Below are 15,850 nucleotides of genomic sequence, written 5' to 3'. Positions count from 1 at the left end.
GTAACTAACAGCAATCCATTGCACCAACATTTATAAAGCTGCAGCAACTTCCCATATATTTCTGGGTGTGACTCACACTGCCAAGCAGGGGTCTCAATCGTTTCCTTGACCAAGGTGCAGGATATCTAAAAGCCAGTCTCTCTCCATCATTAGACATAGCACAATGATAGGATCTAGCTCATTGTAGCTAAATGGAAAGCATCACAAGGCTGGAGACCAAGTGCTCGTAGTGGAGATCTGCCTATTCCAGTATCTATTCCTTACCTTTGGCAAAAGGAGAAAAAAAATAACCAAAAGAACCAAACTTGGCCAATAACAAAGAAAGGCCCATTACTGTTCACCCCACTATGAACACACCAGATGACTTCACATCTCCCTTTCCCTCCTAAAAAAAAGGCAGAGCTCTGTTTTATTAAGTGATTGTAGATCCAACCCTAAGGATTCTGGAGTGAAGACTTCTGAACAAGCTGCATTACTACAGGCAACATACAGAGAGAGAGAAAACATCATCTGGTTTACTACTATAATGATACAGCAATGCAATCAAGTTGCCTAACATATCAGTTTCTTGACAGCTTCCAAGCTTAGGAGAAGCCTCAAGTTAACATGCTATGCTTAATTTCCTTTGGGTCAAACTTAGTAGAAATCTAATTTGTTTCACAAGCAGCTCTGGATTTCAGCACACGGCTGACGAGCAATACAGCCAAGAGAGAAAGGCCATTTAGTGTCTCACATACATCTGCTGGAGAAGGTAATTGATCAATTATATATTTAGAAACACATTGGGGAACACAGCTGATGATGGCCGTGTGACTCTATTTTTAACACCTCTGTCTCTCTGTAGGAAGAGAAAAAATAAAAATAAATATATATATGTATTAAAAAAAAAAAAATCAATCCACTCAGTGGGACACCTCTGAATTACATGTGTTCCCATGCAGCAAGGTATCCCTCTCATGCACTCAAAGAAAGCCAAGAGCAATTGCAGCAGCAGCAGAACTGACTGCTGGGCATATACATTACCAGGCTAGGGGTGGGTTTAGGCATTGTCTTCCGTGCTCTGTGGACCTTGACTTCAGCATTAGCAGCGGTGGCTTTTTTAGCATCCATGTCCTTACTGCCCTCCCCAAGCTTGGTTGGCATCGTGGCTTGCATCTGAGAAAAGGAGCCCACAGTTCTCCCTTTGCTTGCTCCTCCTGGAAGGGTTTTTGCAGCATGGCCGGTGAGAGAAGCAAAGGTGCTGGTAGTCCTTAGAGGTTGCTCCTGTGCCATCTGCTTGGTTAGAATATATCCATTGCTCCCTGTTACAGAAGTCTGTGTGAAGTCATTAGCTTTCATATGGTTTTGCTTCCCAGTCTCACCATCTCGTTCAGAAATACCATTTTCTGCTATCCTATTTAATTTAGTACTAGAGTCCTGCTGGCTCACTTTCGTATTGTCCTGAGTGTTTTTAGCTGGGTTTGGGTGGCTACCAGCTTCACTGTGCTCACAGGAACCGTTGGTTTCACCGTCTACTGCCATTTTTGGTTCCCCCGCTTGCTTTTCTGTAGCACTTTCATCTGCAGCCATGGCATTAAACCCTGGAGAAAGAGGGAGGATAAGGAGGAAGAGAGGAGAAAGAAAAGGGTCACAAGCAGTATCAAAACTCCAAAGAGAAGGTACAGCTACTTACAGTGGCTAACGAAGAGCAAACCTCTCCTCCAGAAAACTGCTTGCTATATATATATATCCATTTAGGTTGCTCACTCACCTACCTGACCTGCTTGTCTGGATCGTCAGATGGTGAAAATTGGGATGGGTGGCTCACTTGAAAGCAGTGCACTCATTCTTACTCGTCTCAGCTGCAGATGCGGCCATTTATTCCCAACTATGGACTTTTCAAGGTAAATATTATCTTTAGCTTTTCCAATAACTACATTTATTGGACCATATGTCAACACCTCACATGTCAAACAAAACGCTACCCAATCTTGCATTCAGATCTCTGGCAAAGCCCTTCACAATGCTAGACTGACACAAGAAAACCTTGCTGGTAGGGCTGTATGGGTGAGCTTTTGTAGCACAGACACAGCTCAGCAGCCAAATGTCTACATCAGGGCTCTGCCACTACATGAAACATCACAAGGAATAACTCCCTGGCAATCACAGCTCTCCTGGCAATGTTGTCCAGTGAAGACCGGCTCTTTTGCAGGGACGAAGCAAGCACAGGAGCAGGATTCACGGCGTCATTTCAGAGGCAATAGCCAGAGTAAACACAGGGGTGAATGCAATTCACAGGTTAAATGCAATTCTAGACTAAAATAATTACATGATTCAAATGCAGCGAGATTTTTGCAGACTGACTAAAAGCTCATACACAGATAAAACAGGAGTGTCCATGTAAAAAATTTTTCTCCCTTCCAAACATTTCCATGCTCCCCCCATCAATGAATTTGTCCCATTAGAGATTTCAGACCCGAGCTGAAAATCCAAGTATGAACGCCACGTACTTGCAGAAATGTTTCCGACATGACAAACTAGCAGCTCCCCAGGCAACTAGGAGTGATAACAATTCACTGGCACGATCAGTAAAACGATTAAATCAACCTGCTGTTAGGGATTCCTTGTATTGTTTTCCTTTCAGAGGCCAGACAGTTATGAAAAGCATCACAAGGAGTACCAGCGAAAGCTTTGTCCAAGTGGGCTGTCAAAGCAGGTAGGACTGATTTACAACCTGCTTGAATCAAAGCAATTTTCACCTACAGTATTCAGAAGGGCCCAGCGTCAAACTGGAGACAACTTAGCAAGCCATACCAGCATGCTGGGTATCAGCATCTCATTTCACACTGCTCCTGAAGCCCAAACACTCAAGGAAAACAATATTCTGAGTGTCTCTGCTGACCTGACAAAAACCTGATGCAAAGCTAAAGCATGAAGAAGAACCAAGATCCTGGATCCTAGAACTTCAAGTCCAATATCCCTGGGCTGATTGTTCAAAGCTGAGCTCTGCAGGGCTTTGCTGCATGACCCCAAGGACAGGCAGCTCAGTGCAAACGTCAGCAGGTAAGCACAGCTTACCAGAACAGCTCTTCCCAAAAAGCACCAAATTCCCTTTCCAGTTAGTGGCAACTGGGAAAATAATCTCTCCCCAACTATTTGAGGGCCTACCCACCTCCCCTTCTTTCTACCCCTTTTTAATGCATTCATTCAGTCCAACTCCTTACCATTGGGTTGACCTAAAAGATTTTGATACAGATTTCTGCACAAACAGCACCTGCAGTACTAGACTCTAAAAGCAATGCATTCTAGTACCTGAAACAACTGTATTATTCCCCAAACTTCCTGGTTTTTGGTGCTCATCTTAGATTTAAAGACAAACATTTCCAGCATCAAACTGAAAGCCCTCTTAGAACTGGTCAATACCCTCAGACCATCCAATGCAACCTCCAGCTTGAAGCATGGTCAATGCTGAATTCAAACCAGGTTGGTCAGGGCTCTGTCCAGGTGGGTCTCAAAGACCTGCTGCAGCGCTTGACTTATTCCAGCCTAGTCCTACTCATAAACTACAAGGGGGATAGTCCTAGTCCTGCTCCTTATTTCCAACTGCAAGCCACAGATGTTGGACACAAAGCATCTTACTGGAAAGTGTCTTCAAACCCTGATGACAAGTGGTAACTCTTCCCTAGGGTTCAACTCTGGCCTTTTTTCCTGATGACACACCTGCATTAAGCAGTCCATTCCCCCCAAACCCAGGCAACCCAGCCTGTGATTGCCTCCCGCGTGGACTCTGCTGGCTCAGAGCCCTCAAAAAGAGCTCCAAAACCTCTAAAAAGAGCCCACCGGTGCTTGCTGGAGCACATACAGGGGGGCAGAGGCAGAAACCCCATCTCCAGTAGGCAGTAACTGAGTGGCTCTCCAAGCACGATTCAAAGTCATCACCTCCATCTGCTGCCCTCTCGCCACCCAAACCACCTTCTGTGTACTGAAAGCTCTGGTAAGACACACAAGGGTTTGTTTTGGATAGCAACGACTCTGGGAGAAGATGAAGTGCTAGTTTTTTCACTGTTATTTAACTATTTGAAAAGTCTTGAGCAGAAGGAGCCAACAGATATGCACTCATTCTTTCAATCCTTGTTTCTCTTTCTGCATTTGGTGTCTTTAAAAGACTGTGCTGTGGTCACTTAAACAATTATTTCAGCAAAGTCAGTGCCAGAAGAAAACAAAAAACGAGCTCCCTAACCACAGATGGTGGTTTCCAGTTCTCAGCACCAGGTACCTGGCCGAATGCCTTCAATATTTGTTGATTTAAATAGTCCGCACTCCCACCAGACCAGTCAAATAACTTCAGTGGCTGACTATTAGATAAACTGAATAAGCAGAGGGCAAAAATTGCTCTACCTGCCATGAAGGTAACCAAAACAAGGTAAATTAGACCACTGCCCTAGGGGAAAGATTAACTGCATTACTCCAGAAAGCGTCATGGACTTTATGAAAAATCCATGAGGCTAAAATTAAAATCCCACATACAGTTCACACACACACACACACACACACTCATTAAGTGTGGAAAATGCAATGTGATTGACTATGGAAGTGCCATCAAATCCCTATAAACAGGCACCAGACTTCCAAATCTGTGTGACTAGAGATTTGACAAAACAGATGAAATTTCATTGTCCCTGAAGTTGCACAGAACTGGAGAACTTGACAGCAGTTGTCAGGGGTATGGTTTTGATTTAACAGGATTACACACCTCCTCTGCCCTGTCGTAAATGCACACATTGCAGAGCAAAGCAAAGCCCTAGGGCTTCCAGCTCCAACCCCAACCATCAGTGTTGCCACCGCTCAGCAGGCCAAGCAAAATGCATTGCAGTGTCACAATTCAGTGCTTAATGGACATGCATCCACACGACAAAAGCTGTTATGGCAACTGTCATCACACGGCTTGCCAGCTGGCAAGAATCAGTGGAGGCCAAGGACTGAATGGGAAGAGACACTAGGTCCCTCTCCAGCCTTCAACAGGTCTGAGACACCACAGGCAAGACTGTCTTGAGCTGCTGGGATGGGCTTCTTTGGGAAAAGATCATCTTCATCCTCCTGCTCCCTTTTCTGGCAGCACTAAAACAAATCCATAAATACTTTGGAATAGCACTGTTTTCTACAAACTGAGTTCCTGTACAGCACAAGGCTCCTGCAAGAAGCACCACAGCCAAAACACCAGCTGCAGATATCGTCATCCCCAGGGCCCTACCTGAACATCGAATTAAAGAGGCCTCTACCAAGAACTAGTTTATGTCAGGAGCTATGTTGCTTAATAAGATGTGGTAACCCGAGTAAGCTAGTACGGTATTTACAACTGAAATACCTGGTCTGGTAATAGGAAAATGGGAGTTGTCCTCCCAGGCTAGGCTACTGCTCTACTTGCCATGATGCTCTGCCTTTAACTCAGTGCTCCAGCCTTGTGTAACAGGACAAGTCTGCAAGCCTGACCACATTCAACAAGTCTTAGGTACACACTTACAGTACTGCACATTTACAAGCATTGCTGAATAGACAGAATTCAATATATATTTACACTTTTTTCTGAAATATGGCCTACAGATGGGGATGGGAACAGAAACTAGAGACAGCAGGAACCTCACAATGGAGAAATACTGAATAAAATAGCCTACAGAAGCTCTTCAACAGCACCAGACAGCTAAAGAAACACTTGTTCCTGACATGACCTGTTCATCTCCCCTTTTTCATTATCAAAAAAAAAAAAATTTCACTGTAAACCTGCTAAAATGTTGATTTCAAATACACCTTGTGGCAATGAATTCTCATCTTAAAAATGCTGTTCAACAGCTTTTCTGCTCTTGTGCTGCAAGTACAAGTGAATAAAAACCTAAAATCGGTATTTCTCTAAAACTTAACAACTTGATAGTACTCACTCCTTCTAAATAGAGCAAAACTATGTTTTCTTCCACATTCACTTTTCTCTCCAACTCCCTCATTGTTCCTTCATCTACAATCATTCTTTAATTAAAAAACAAAAGGTAGAAAGATATAGCCTATGTCCACAGAAGCGTAACCTCATTTACTAGAAGCATCCTAGTATTTTCAGAACTCCCTTATGCGTTTCCTACAGCATATGCAGCAGTAAAAGCTTGTCACATTGACCACAACGCTGCCTGCATCCCCGATCCAAGCATTCAGTATTAATTTAAAATCGAGTAACGTGTAGGATAGATAATTTGCCCATGAGATTTATTTTCTGTTATGGTGCCAGTTCTCCCAGGCAGGTATCTGAAGTTGATACCAAGTTGAAACAAACTTCAGTAAAGGTGTATCTTCTAGGAGCTGGCTACATTTTAGTAACACAAGAAACTTTAAGACTCAGAAAATTATGCAGATATATTACCCTTGCGACTCCATATGGCAAAGAATAATCAGTAGTATATTTAAATCACTTTCCTGAATTAACAATTCATTGAGAGTAATGCAGAGTTCTCACTCCTCCCCAGGATTAAGCAGACCCTCTGCAGCAGTTTCGGTCTTAAGTCTTCTTCTCAGTACTAAATACCATTATTCAAAATTGAATTAAAATTCCCATGAAGAGAACAGAATCTTAGGAAAGGAGGGGAAAAGCTAAGTCAGACAGGATGAGGACACTTCATCTAATTTTAGGTGTCTAAAAGGTATCTCAAACCCCAGGGTGCCCCTAAGCCACCGCTGTGACCAACGGAGAGGAGATGAGAGCTCAAAAAGCACAGTCTGACTTTAGACATCTATCTTTGGATAAACTAATCACCGCCTGGACACGCCTACCACATTTAAGCAGAAATGAGCTGGACTAGTTCAGAATTAGAATGATAACTACAAAAAAACCCCCCACCCTAAATTAGGCAAAACGAAACCCACCTCTGCTTTCCCAGCTCAGACTCCTGCAATGCTGGTTCCTCTCCACTGCCTTTGCCTGTTGGGTTTCCAGCCCTTCCAGCAGGGCCAGACCTGGCTCCAGTCCTGTCCCGGAGCTTGCCAGAGCTCGGTTCAGCCTGCCAAAACCTGCCTGTGGGCAGAGCCTGTCTAACAGATGTGCTACGGTCCCCACCAGCCATCCCGGCCACAGCCAGAGGGAACCGAATCGCCTCTGCAGAGACCAAAGGGGATGAGTAGCCACCAGAAACTTTCCATATGCAGGCAGCCAGATGATCAACTCAAAACTCTGTATTACTTTGAGAATGCTCTGAAAAACACCCAAAGTCTTAAATATATTTTTTAAATTCAGATCTCACTGCTTAGTGAAACAAAGTAAGAAAAATATGCAAGTGTTACGAGCCCTTATACTCCAGGCCAAACTGCAATCATCACTAGGTCTGAGAAAAAAAAAAAAAAGAAAGAAGAAGAAAATAAAAAAATATATCCTAAAAGCAAATGCACTATTACCTGATCTGGAACTTTTACATGTTTTTCTGAACATCTTTGTGCTGTGCACTGGCAGAGGTCAGACACCCAACTGCCGATGTCTTGCATGATATTTTCCATGCATTTCGAGTGGTCCCAGCAGAGAGCACAGGGCAGCTCCATACCTGCAGCTGAGCCACAAGGCTTTAGCTGCTGCAGGAGAAACATCAAACTTGGAACTAAGCAAAGACGGAGCTTAAATCAAAAGCTCACTGTTTTGAACAGCAGTACAAGTACTGCATATTTATATTTATATACACACACATTTCACAGATTTTTTACCTTAAGCACTTTGCAGATCATCTTTAAAACACCACAGGTGCCACAGTCATTTATTCAATACCCAACTGTCCTGCTGGATAAACTTTTAAAAGTGAGAAATGCACCTGCCTATAATCCTTGTATTACAACAGTTCCATCCCCCCTTCCTCCTCAAAGTGAAAAAAAAGGAAAATTGTAAAGCAGAGAGAAGCACAGCTGACATAAAAAGGATGACAAAGGGATGGGGGCTGAAACCATACAGACGAGGGAGAACTGGTGGCTGGAGATCCTGTATTAACTGGAAAGGAAAGCACCACTTCTATCATTAAAGCCAAAAAGCGGAGCATTTTAAAGCCAAAAAATGAAGATAATTAAGTGTTTCAGGCCAAAGTTCCTCTCTGGGGTTAGTTATTGATGGTCTCTTCTTCCCCCCACCCCCTTTTAAATCCATGAAGGCGGGTGATATCCATCCAAGAGTCTGCCCTGTATTTCCAAAACACAAATGCCACCCCTCCCAGTGCCCTGGAGCATTGTCACCCTGCAGCAGTGTCACTGCTTCCCATCTCCCATCTTTCCAGTGCCAAGAGTCAAAATAGGAAAAGAAAAGTAAAAGAAAAACAACTTCTGCTGTGAATGCTCAATACTGAGATTACAGAGGTTGGGTAAATGGGATTCAGCATCTTGCCCGTGGGCTGCCTGTGAATACTGGCAGTGACTCAAAGCACTTGAACAGCCTGTGTGAAATTAATTCATTCCTTTGCCATGCGAGCAGGTCCACGGTGTTACAGCACTGGCCACAAGGCCCCAGGCCCATCTGTGACCAAGGAATGCTCCTGCTCTGGGACTGCCAGGCTCTGAGAGCATTTCTGCTGCTGCAGCCTATCTGCCACAGGGCACAGCCTCCCTGGAGCAGGGGTCTTGAACATGGGGAGCACCTGGGTGCACATGTGGGTGAACATCTAAAATACCTAAGCATCATTTTGCTCTGTCTCATCTCCTGGCTGTCAGTCTCAGCAGGGGATCCCATGCTGAGTAAGTCAAGGCAAAGAGATTATTCTTTTTCTCCTTTCAAAGCAGCCATCTCTGCACCTGGGAATGCAAAGGTTGCAGCTGCTCCGTGGAAAGCAGCACTTTCCTCACACACGGCAGCTTCCTATCTGCAGTAAGAGGGAGAAAAAGAAACAAACAAACAAACAAAAGCCCCAAAAAGAAAAAAGGCCCCTCCAGGAATTTAAAAGCCTGACACTCTCTAAAAGCAGTTTTAAGTTTATTTGAGAGCAAAGTGACTGTGCACATCTCATCCAGCACTACGCTCCAGCACCGTGGCTCTTGTAAAACAGTTGCCTCGGGTGAAGTCTCAGAAACACTGAGGCTAGTGGAGAACTTGGTTACCAATTCCCCTTCCTGCTCCTTGGTACCACTGCTTTAGTGGAACTTTCCATCTCTGGGGCTGGGGAATCAGAAAAGGAGCAGTTTGCTTTGAAAGGTCAAGCAAGATACAGCATGGAGTTAGGAGCTATGTACATTAGGAGGGGAACTGAAATCACTTGCAATTCTTGCAAAGACACCACTTTTTACTATGTTTCTCTCTGAGTCAGACTAAAGACAATATGGCCTAATAAAACAGAGAGCAACTGTTTTCCACTTATCTCTTCCATTTCCCTGCCCCTTTCCCCTCCCTGTCAGAGGAAAAGATGGACCTAAGCCCACTCCCACATATAAAACTGAACTGGAACATTTCCCCATGGACAACAAAACAGTTTCATCCACAGCATTTTTTCTATCTGTATTGAGTAATTTTACACAGAAGGGGACACTGAGCCTAGTGAGCAACTTACACAGGGTTTTATACAGGCTGGGACTCAACCCCAGAATTGGAAATGAAAGTGCTGGGAACACACAAAGATCTTGTTCCTACAGAACTATGTTAAATTTATAGTTCAATTATTTCTCTTTATCAGTGCCAGGATGAAGCCAGAAGAGGACATCCCAGCTGGTAACAACAGTGCATTTCTGCAATACCTTCCACTCAAGGAACAAAGGGCAAAACACCATGACTGCCCACCCAAGGACCCCCTACCTCCAGGCTGCTCCCCGAAAGCACCCACCCAGCTCCCTGCCCCAGCCAGATGGCACCGACAACTCATCCCCTGGGGCAGCAGGTACTGCGTTGTCACAAATGACAGGCTAGCATGCTGAGGACAACCAAGAAAGGGGATGAACTGCCTTAAAACAGCAGATTATAAACTGGGACAGCTCAGCTACTGCCCCACAGGAGTATGAGCCTTCCCTGCAACAGGAGATCTTCATGGAGATCTCCAACATGATGATCTTCATCAGTGGTGACACAAGACAGCAGTCGCAGGCACTACTGCAGCAGTGCTGATGTGCCTTGCTTGGGGGACAGACCCCTAAATCTCATTCAAGGCTACAAGCTACCCAAATTTCCTGGCTCATCTTGGACACAGAGAAAGCACAAGTTTGTACGTAGAGGTGTAACTCGTAAAAGGCCATTCAGAGAGGCAGCAGCAGAGCTATGGTATGTACTAACACAGTTCAAATGGGGATCTGATACTGACCTCAGCATCTGTACCCTTCTGAGTCAAGGGGGAGTAAAAAGAGGGAAAAATACAGTAATCCACACTAAGTCTTTAGCCCAAACACCACCTTTAGTCAGTCTTTGGATCTCCAAGTTCAAGCCTCTGAAAGTTTTAGATCCCAGGTTCAATACTGACACATAACCTGCCAAGGGGATTTTCCCAAAGGGAACAAAATCCAGAACAGATCTAGTCTTACGTTGCAGGCCATGGCTCCCATCAAACACACGATCAGTCTGCTGCAGCAGCTCAGCCTAAACTAGAACCCAGAAGCACCAGCAGACTTGTGCGGATTCCCATTCTCACGCATCACAGAATCATAGAATTATGGAATGGTTTGGGTTGGAAGGGATCTTTAAAGGTCACCTAGTCCACCCCTCCTGGAATGAGCAGGGACATCTTCAACCAGATCAGGTTGCTCAGAGACCCATCCAACCTGACCTTGGATGTTTCCAGGGTTGGGGCATCTACCACGTCTCTGGGCAACCTCTGCCAGTGTTTCACCACTCTCACTGTAAAAAACGTCTTCCTTATATCTAGTTGATATCTACCCTCTTTTAGTTTAAAACCATTACCTCTTGTCCTATCGCAACAGGCCATGCTAAAAAGTTTGTCCCCATGTTTCTTATAGGCACCCTTTAAGTACTGGAAGGCTGCAGTAAGGTCTCCCCAGAGCCTTCTCTTCTCCAGGCTGAACGACCCCAACTCTCAGCCTGTTGTCACAGGATGGGTGTTCCAGCCCTCTGATCATCTTTGCGGCCCTCCTCTAGACCCACTCCAACAGGTCCATGTCCTTCTTATGCTGGGGACCCCAGATCTGGACGCAGTACTGTACGTGGGGTCTCACCAGACCAGAGCAGAGCAGAGGGGCAGAATCCCCTCCCTCGACCTGCTCGTCACACTTCTTTTGATGCAGCCCAGGATACGGTTGATTTTCTGGGCTGTGACTGCACATTGCCGGGTCATGTCCAGTTTTTCATCCACCAGTACTCCCAAGTCCCCCTCCGCAGGGCTGCTCTCAATCCCGTCATCCCCCAGCCTGTATTGATATTGGGGGTTGCCCCGACCCAGGTGCAGCACTCTGCACTTGGCCTTGTTGAACCTCATGAGGTTCACAGAGGCCCACTTCTCGAGCTTGTCCAGGTCCCTCTGGATGGCATCCTGTCCCTCAGGTGTGTCAACCGCACCACTCAACTTGGTGTCATCTGCAAATTTGCTGAGGGTGCACTTGATCCCACTGTCTATGTCACTGATGAAGATATTAAACAGTACTGGTCCCATCCTCCTCACTAAAGGAAAATGACTGTTCAAATAAACTTGAAGAGACAAATCTCAGACTTCAGGGTGCTTTCCCTGTCCACACATCCCAGCCCCATATGTTGCCACCCATCCCTGAGTCAGGAAACAGGGCTCAAAGAAACTATTTCATTCCATTTTGCAAGTCTGCTGTAATGATTTCATGTTCACGCAACACTCAAAAATGTAAATTCTTTGCCAGCACTAAACACTGTTATTAACAGACTTTAGGGACATTAACTAATTGAACTCCTATGACGATCACAGCTGGGTAACGAAGGTCAGCAAAGAACAATGCATATAGCACAATGACCATGCAAACCATTGTCTTTTACACACATGGTATGCTTGGGAAAAGAAGGATACAATCTGAACATTACCACAAGAATGGAGACTATGCAAGTCACATTTTAGGACCCTTCTTTTCCCAGTAACAGAACTGGGCAATAAGCTGAAGCAGTTGGAATCTGAGCACCTCGTGAAGCCTTGAGACTGTTCCTGCACAGGGAGGGTTCTCAGCTTCCTTTTGATACACAGCATTTGCTTTAAGTCAAAATCAGTCAAGACATACAAGGCACAGAAATGTCTCTCTTCCCACCGTTCTTCTGGATTTTTACCTCCATAGACTTTTGACACTTACCTTAAGATCAATCAAGAACTAAATAAACTAGCTTTATACTCCTGAGCCAAGCAAGACAAGGGATCAAAGTGAGAGTCTCCTCCCAGGGCAACGCAACCTCCTACTGACACCTCAGACTTCGTCTCTGGTCTGCACAGACAGAGGTCCATACGCAACCAGCAGCAGCAGCAGCACTCACGTGCTTCCAGTTAATATGCAAGCACCATGGCCACACCTGACAAAGCATTCAATATTTTGCCTGTTCTGAGCTTTACTTTCTAACTAGAGCAGCTTCACAAAACATTATGCTGGACCAAAAGGAAAGAAAAAGCAATGCTGTACTCGCACACATCTGAATTAAGTCCAAAATTTTGGTTCTAGCTAAGACTAGGTATTTTGATGGGGCCGGTTCAGTGCTTTTCTAATGCTCTATTACGGAAAGGAGAACATCAAATCCCTGCAGAGCAATGAGAAGTAACTAGTCAAGGAATACTAAAGGCATGGAAAGAAGGCAGGGGGTGGGGAGATAAAGGGCAGTGGGGGTTTTTTTCCTAATCCCACTGACACATTTATTAAGCTCTTGGATTTGTGTGCATGCAATTCACAGACAACCACGCAGGAAAGACTTTGTCAAATTAATATGTGCGCCGCATCCTGCAAAGTAAGAGCAAGCAGAAACAATGCAGAAGCCACAAAGCATCCCACAACGGCACGAGGTGTGGAGTGTCTAACCCCACTGGCCATCCTGCAGCGATTGGTGCCTGTTCTGGAGCAACAGAGAAACTCACAGGAAAACAGAAAGTTAACTTTAATAGAGGGAGGAAAAGGGCTAGGTCATCATGTGGTGGGGATCAGAGTTCAGTTAAAACCAGTCACACTGAGGAGGTTCAAAGTAACTCCTTTGCGCGTCACAGCCACACCAAAGCAGAAGTGAAAATTAGATATCATTCTTTAGGTGGGTGGCAATGGACAGACTGAAAAGCAAATTTACTTCTTCTGGGGAAGAGCCCTGCTCAGAATAAACACAGGAGAACAGAACCACTCTGTTCATGGGAGCACACCTGAGACCCCTGGGGAACAGAGCACATCTCCAAGGCCCCAGTTTTGCTCCCATCACATGCTGACCTCACGAGCAAGGTCTGGCCCTCAACCAAGGCAGGTGCTCACCTTCCTCTTTGTTGTTGGTGATATCTTTCAGCAGCTCAGTCTTCATGCAGGCGTCTTTCCTTGTCTCTCCCTTACTCAGCACTGTTCGCTAGGGGTGGGGAGAGAAGGGACGGGGAGGGGGGAAAAAAGAAACATCATGGTTTAGCTCAATGTTCATACACACATTGCATCTAAAAGAAGACACAATCATGGACACATCCTGTTTACATCATGGGCAAACCTCGTTCTGCAAAATAATGCTGCCAGGAAACTGCCACCAAGGCACAGGTCAAAGATAAAAAACAGCAAGGCTGGCCCCAGCTGACAGCTCGTCTCGCCCAAGAAGCAGAGGGGCTTTGAGCTGTGCCCAGGGCTTCGACCTCACAGATCTTCGGTTAAGATGCAGCCAGTTTTTCTGAGTGTAACATGCTTTGGAATCCAGCTGAGTATGTCTGTAGAGGAACAGATTAAAATTGTCATGAAATGTGTCTTGAGGAGGTGACCCTTATTCCCCCAAAACTTCTTAGGTTTTGGGTGGGGGGAAGCAGATCTATCAAACTTCTCATTACACATGATTTACCAACATTTATAGCCCAAGTATGCTTTTGGTGGTTTGGGGTTTGTTTTTTTTAGTTCATTCAAATGTAACTTACAAAATGCAAACCCTCAGTGAGCTACAGCTAAGTCATCATTCATAACATCCATGTTTATTAAAGTTAATGAGCTCTATTTTTAATTCTATAGAAAGTAATTTTCCTTTTTTCCCCTTTTTTTTTAAATTTTTTTTGGAAAAAGGGAACACCTGCTCATCTTCTCTGCCTTTCACATGCCTGGAGTCACGTTGCTAGATCAGGTTTGCAGCCTTAACACCGTCGCTTTCTCTCTTTTTTTTTTTAAATGACAAGGCAAAAAAAGGTAACAAAACAAAAAAAAGGAAAAAAGTATTAAAAAAATCCCCAACACACACAGAAGAGAAGGGGTCCTTTGACGCAGCTCTGTGTTTAAGGAGACAAGCTGGTCTGAAAGGTAAAGATGGCGACTGCCTTGCAAAGCTGCAAAGCGTGATCGGGGAGGCAGCGATGTCCGCCTTCGGGGCTGGGGCCAGGCCGGGTGAAGGGTTCACCACACGCTGCCTGCGTCGCAGGAGAAGAATAAGCCCAGGTCAAGCCAACTGTTGTAGGCCAGCACGGAGAGCAGATGGTGCCTGCAGCCATGCAAATCACAAGGTTTAAAGCGCACTGAGTGATAAAGAAAGAAAAAAAACAACCTGCCCATCTCCCATAAAGCAAGCAAAAGAGGTAAGTAGCACATGCGAAGCCTGGCATATCAGCTCCAAAACCGTTTCCAGCAGCAGCTCGCCCTTCCCCACGCCGCTTTCTGTCCGAAGCTAGCAGGGGAGATGAGCTTTGATGTTGCTGTTACCAGCCACCCTGTGATTTTTGTTTCCATGTGAACTCAGCTGCAATGCCAGGTGCTGGCAGGTACTGCGGCATGGGGTCTTCCTTCACCCCGAATTCAGCAGCCCCCCGCCCCATGCAGCCAGCAAAGGGCTCATCCAGCACCGGGTCCCTGCCCCTTGGTGCCTGCAGGACCACCTGCCCTGCACCTAAATGCCACTATCTGCAAAGCAACACACAGCTGGTGGGAAGGAGGAAACTCAAGGGACGCTGGCTGGGCACAGGTTCTTGGGAAAGCCTCCACCACCTGCCAGGCCCGCCTGCGCAGAGCTAAGGGCACCTTCAAGGATTGCTCCTCTGTGGAGGAGGAAGGTGGCTGTGGGTGGCTGCCTGCCCCCGAGCGCAAGCAAACAGCAAACACGGCCGCATCTAGATGCTCTCAGCAAGAGGGAACTCATGCCCCAAGCGCACCACCTTCGGATTTTCAGACACAGATCAAAAAGCAAGCTGTAAGGATTTGAAACCTCAGCTCAGCCAACCGATCAGATAGCCTGAAACAGAACATACCTCCAGCAGACACTGGCGAACAGCTTCCATCAAGAAACGATCATAAAAACACAGCCCAAAGTTTGAACACAGATCAGCTTTTTTTTTTTTATTTATTTGCTAAGCCAATAATATATATCCTTGCTGCAAACATCTGCTTGTAAACTCTACCCCTCTTCTAGCCAGACTCCTTGTAGACTGGGAATAACTTCATTTTTCTCATGGACTTACCCTGCTGCAAGACTAATGCAAAGAGAACTGCGGAGAGCCAGGGCTCAAGCGCAGCACCACAGCTCCCACCCATTGGAAGGGGCATCCAGGCCCTCGCCACAGACACCAGCAGCAAATAAAGAGCCTCAGTCTGTCTAACAGGGACCAGCTTGTTTCCCCAACCTTTGTTGCAACAAGGAAAGGTCTTGATATTCCTGCTATTAAACTGACTCATACTGGAAGCCCCAGGATTTCCAGCAGGTCATTCTTAGCCATCCGATTCTAGGTTTTAATTATTTTATAAGCAGTACCCCCACTCCACAAATCATCCACACTCTCCGTTCCACAGAGGC

At 45.6% G+C, this 15,850-nt stretch overlaps 1 protein-coding gene across 12 annotated transcripts in view; it reads right to left on the bottom strand.

Annotated features, from left to right (window-relative positions):
* The window catches only part of EHMT1 (euchromatic histone lysine methyltransferase 1), a 123,982-nt gene that overhangs the window by 50,588 nt on the left and 57,544 nt on the right, over nucleotides 1–15,850 (bottom strand). For all 12 annotated transcript variants that reach the window (XM_069771266.1, XM_069771273.1, XM_069771271.1 and 9 more), the window contains exons 2-3: nucleotides 13,366–13,453; nucleotides 1,024–1,580 (exon numbers count right to left, since the gene is read on the bottom strand). In XM_069771266.1, coding sequence (XP_069627367.1) covers nucleotides 1,024–1,580; nucleotides 13,366–13,453 — 645 coding nt within the window. The remainder of the gene's footprint in view (nucleotides 1–1,023; nucleotides 1,581–13,365; nucleotides 13,454–15,850) is intronic.

The sequence above is a fragment of the Haliaeetus albicilla genome, chromosome 26, assembly GCF_947461875.1.
Source record: "Haliaeetus albicilla chromosome 26, bHalAlb1.1, whole genome shotgun sequence".
Classification (NCBI taxonomy): Eukaryota; Metazoa; Chordata; class Aves; order Accipitriformes; family Accipitridae; genus Haliaeetus; species Haliaeetus albicilla.
This window is presented reverse-complemented; position numbering and strand designations above follow the sequence as displayed.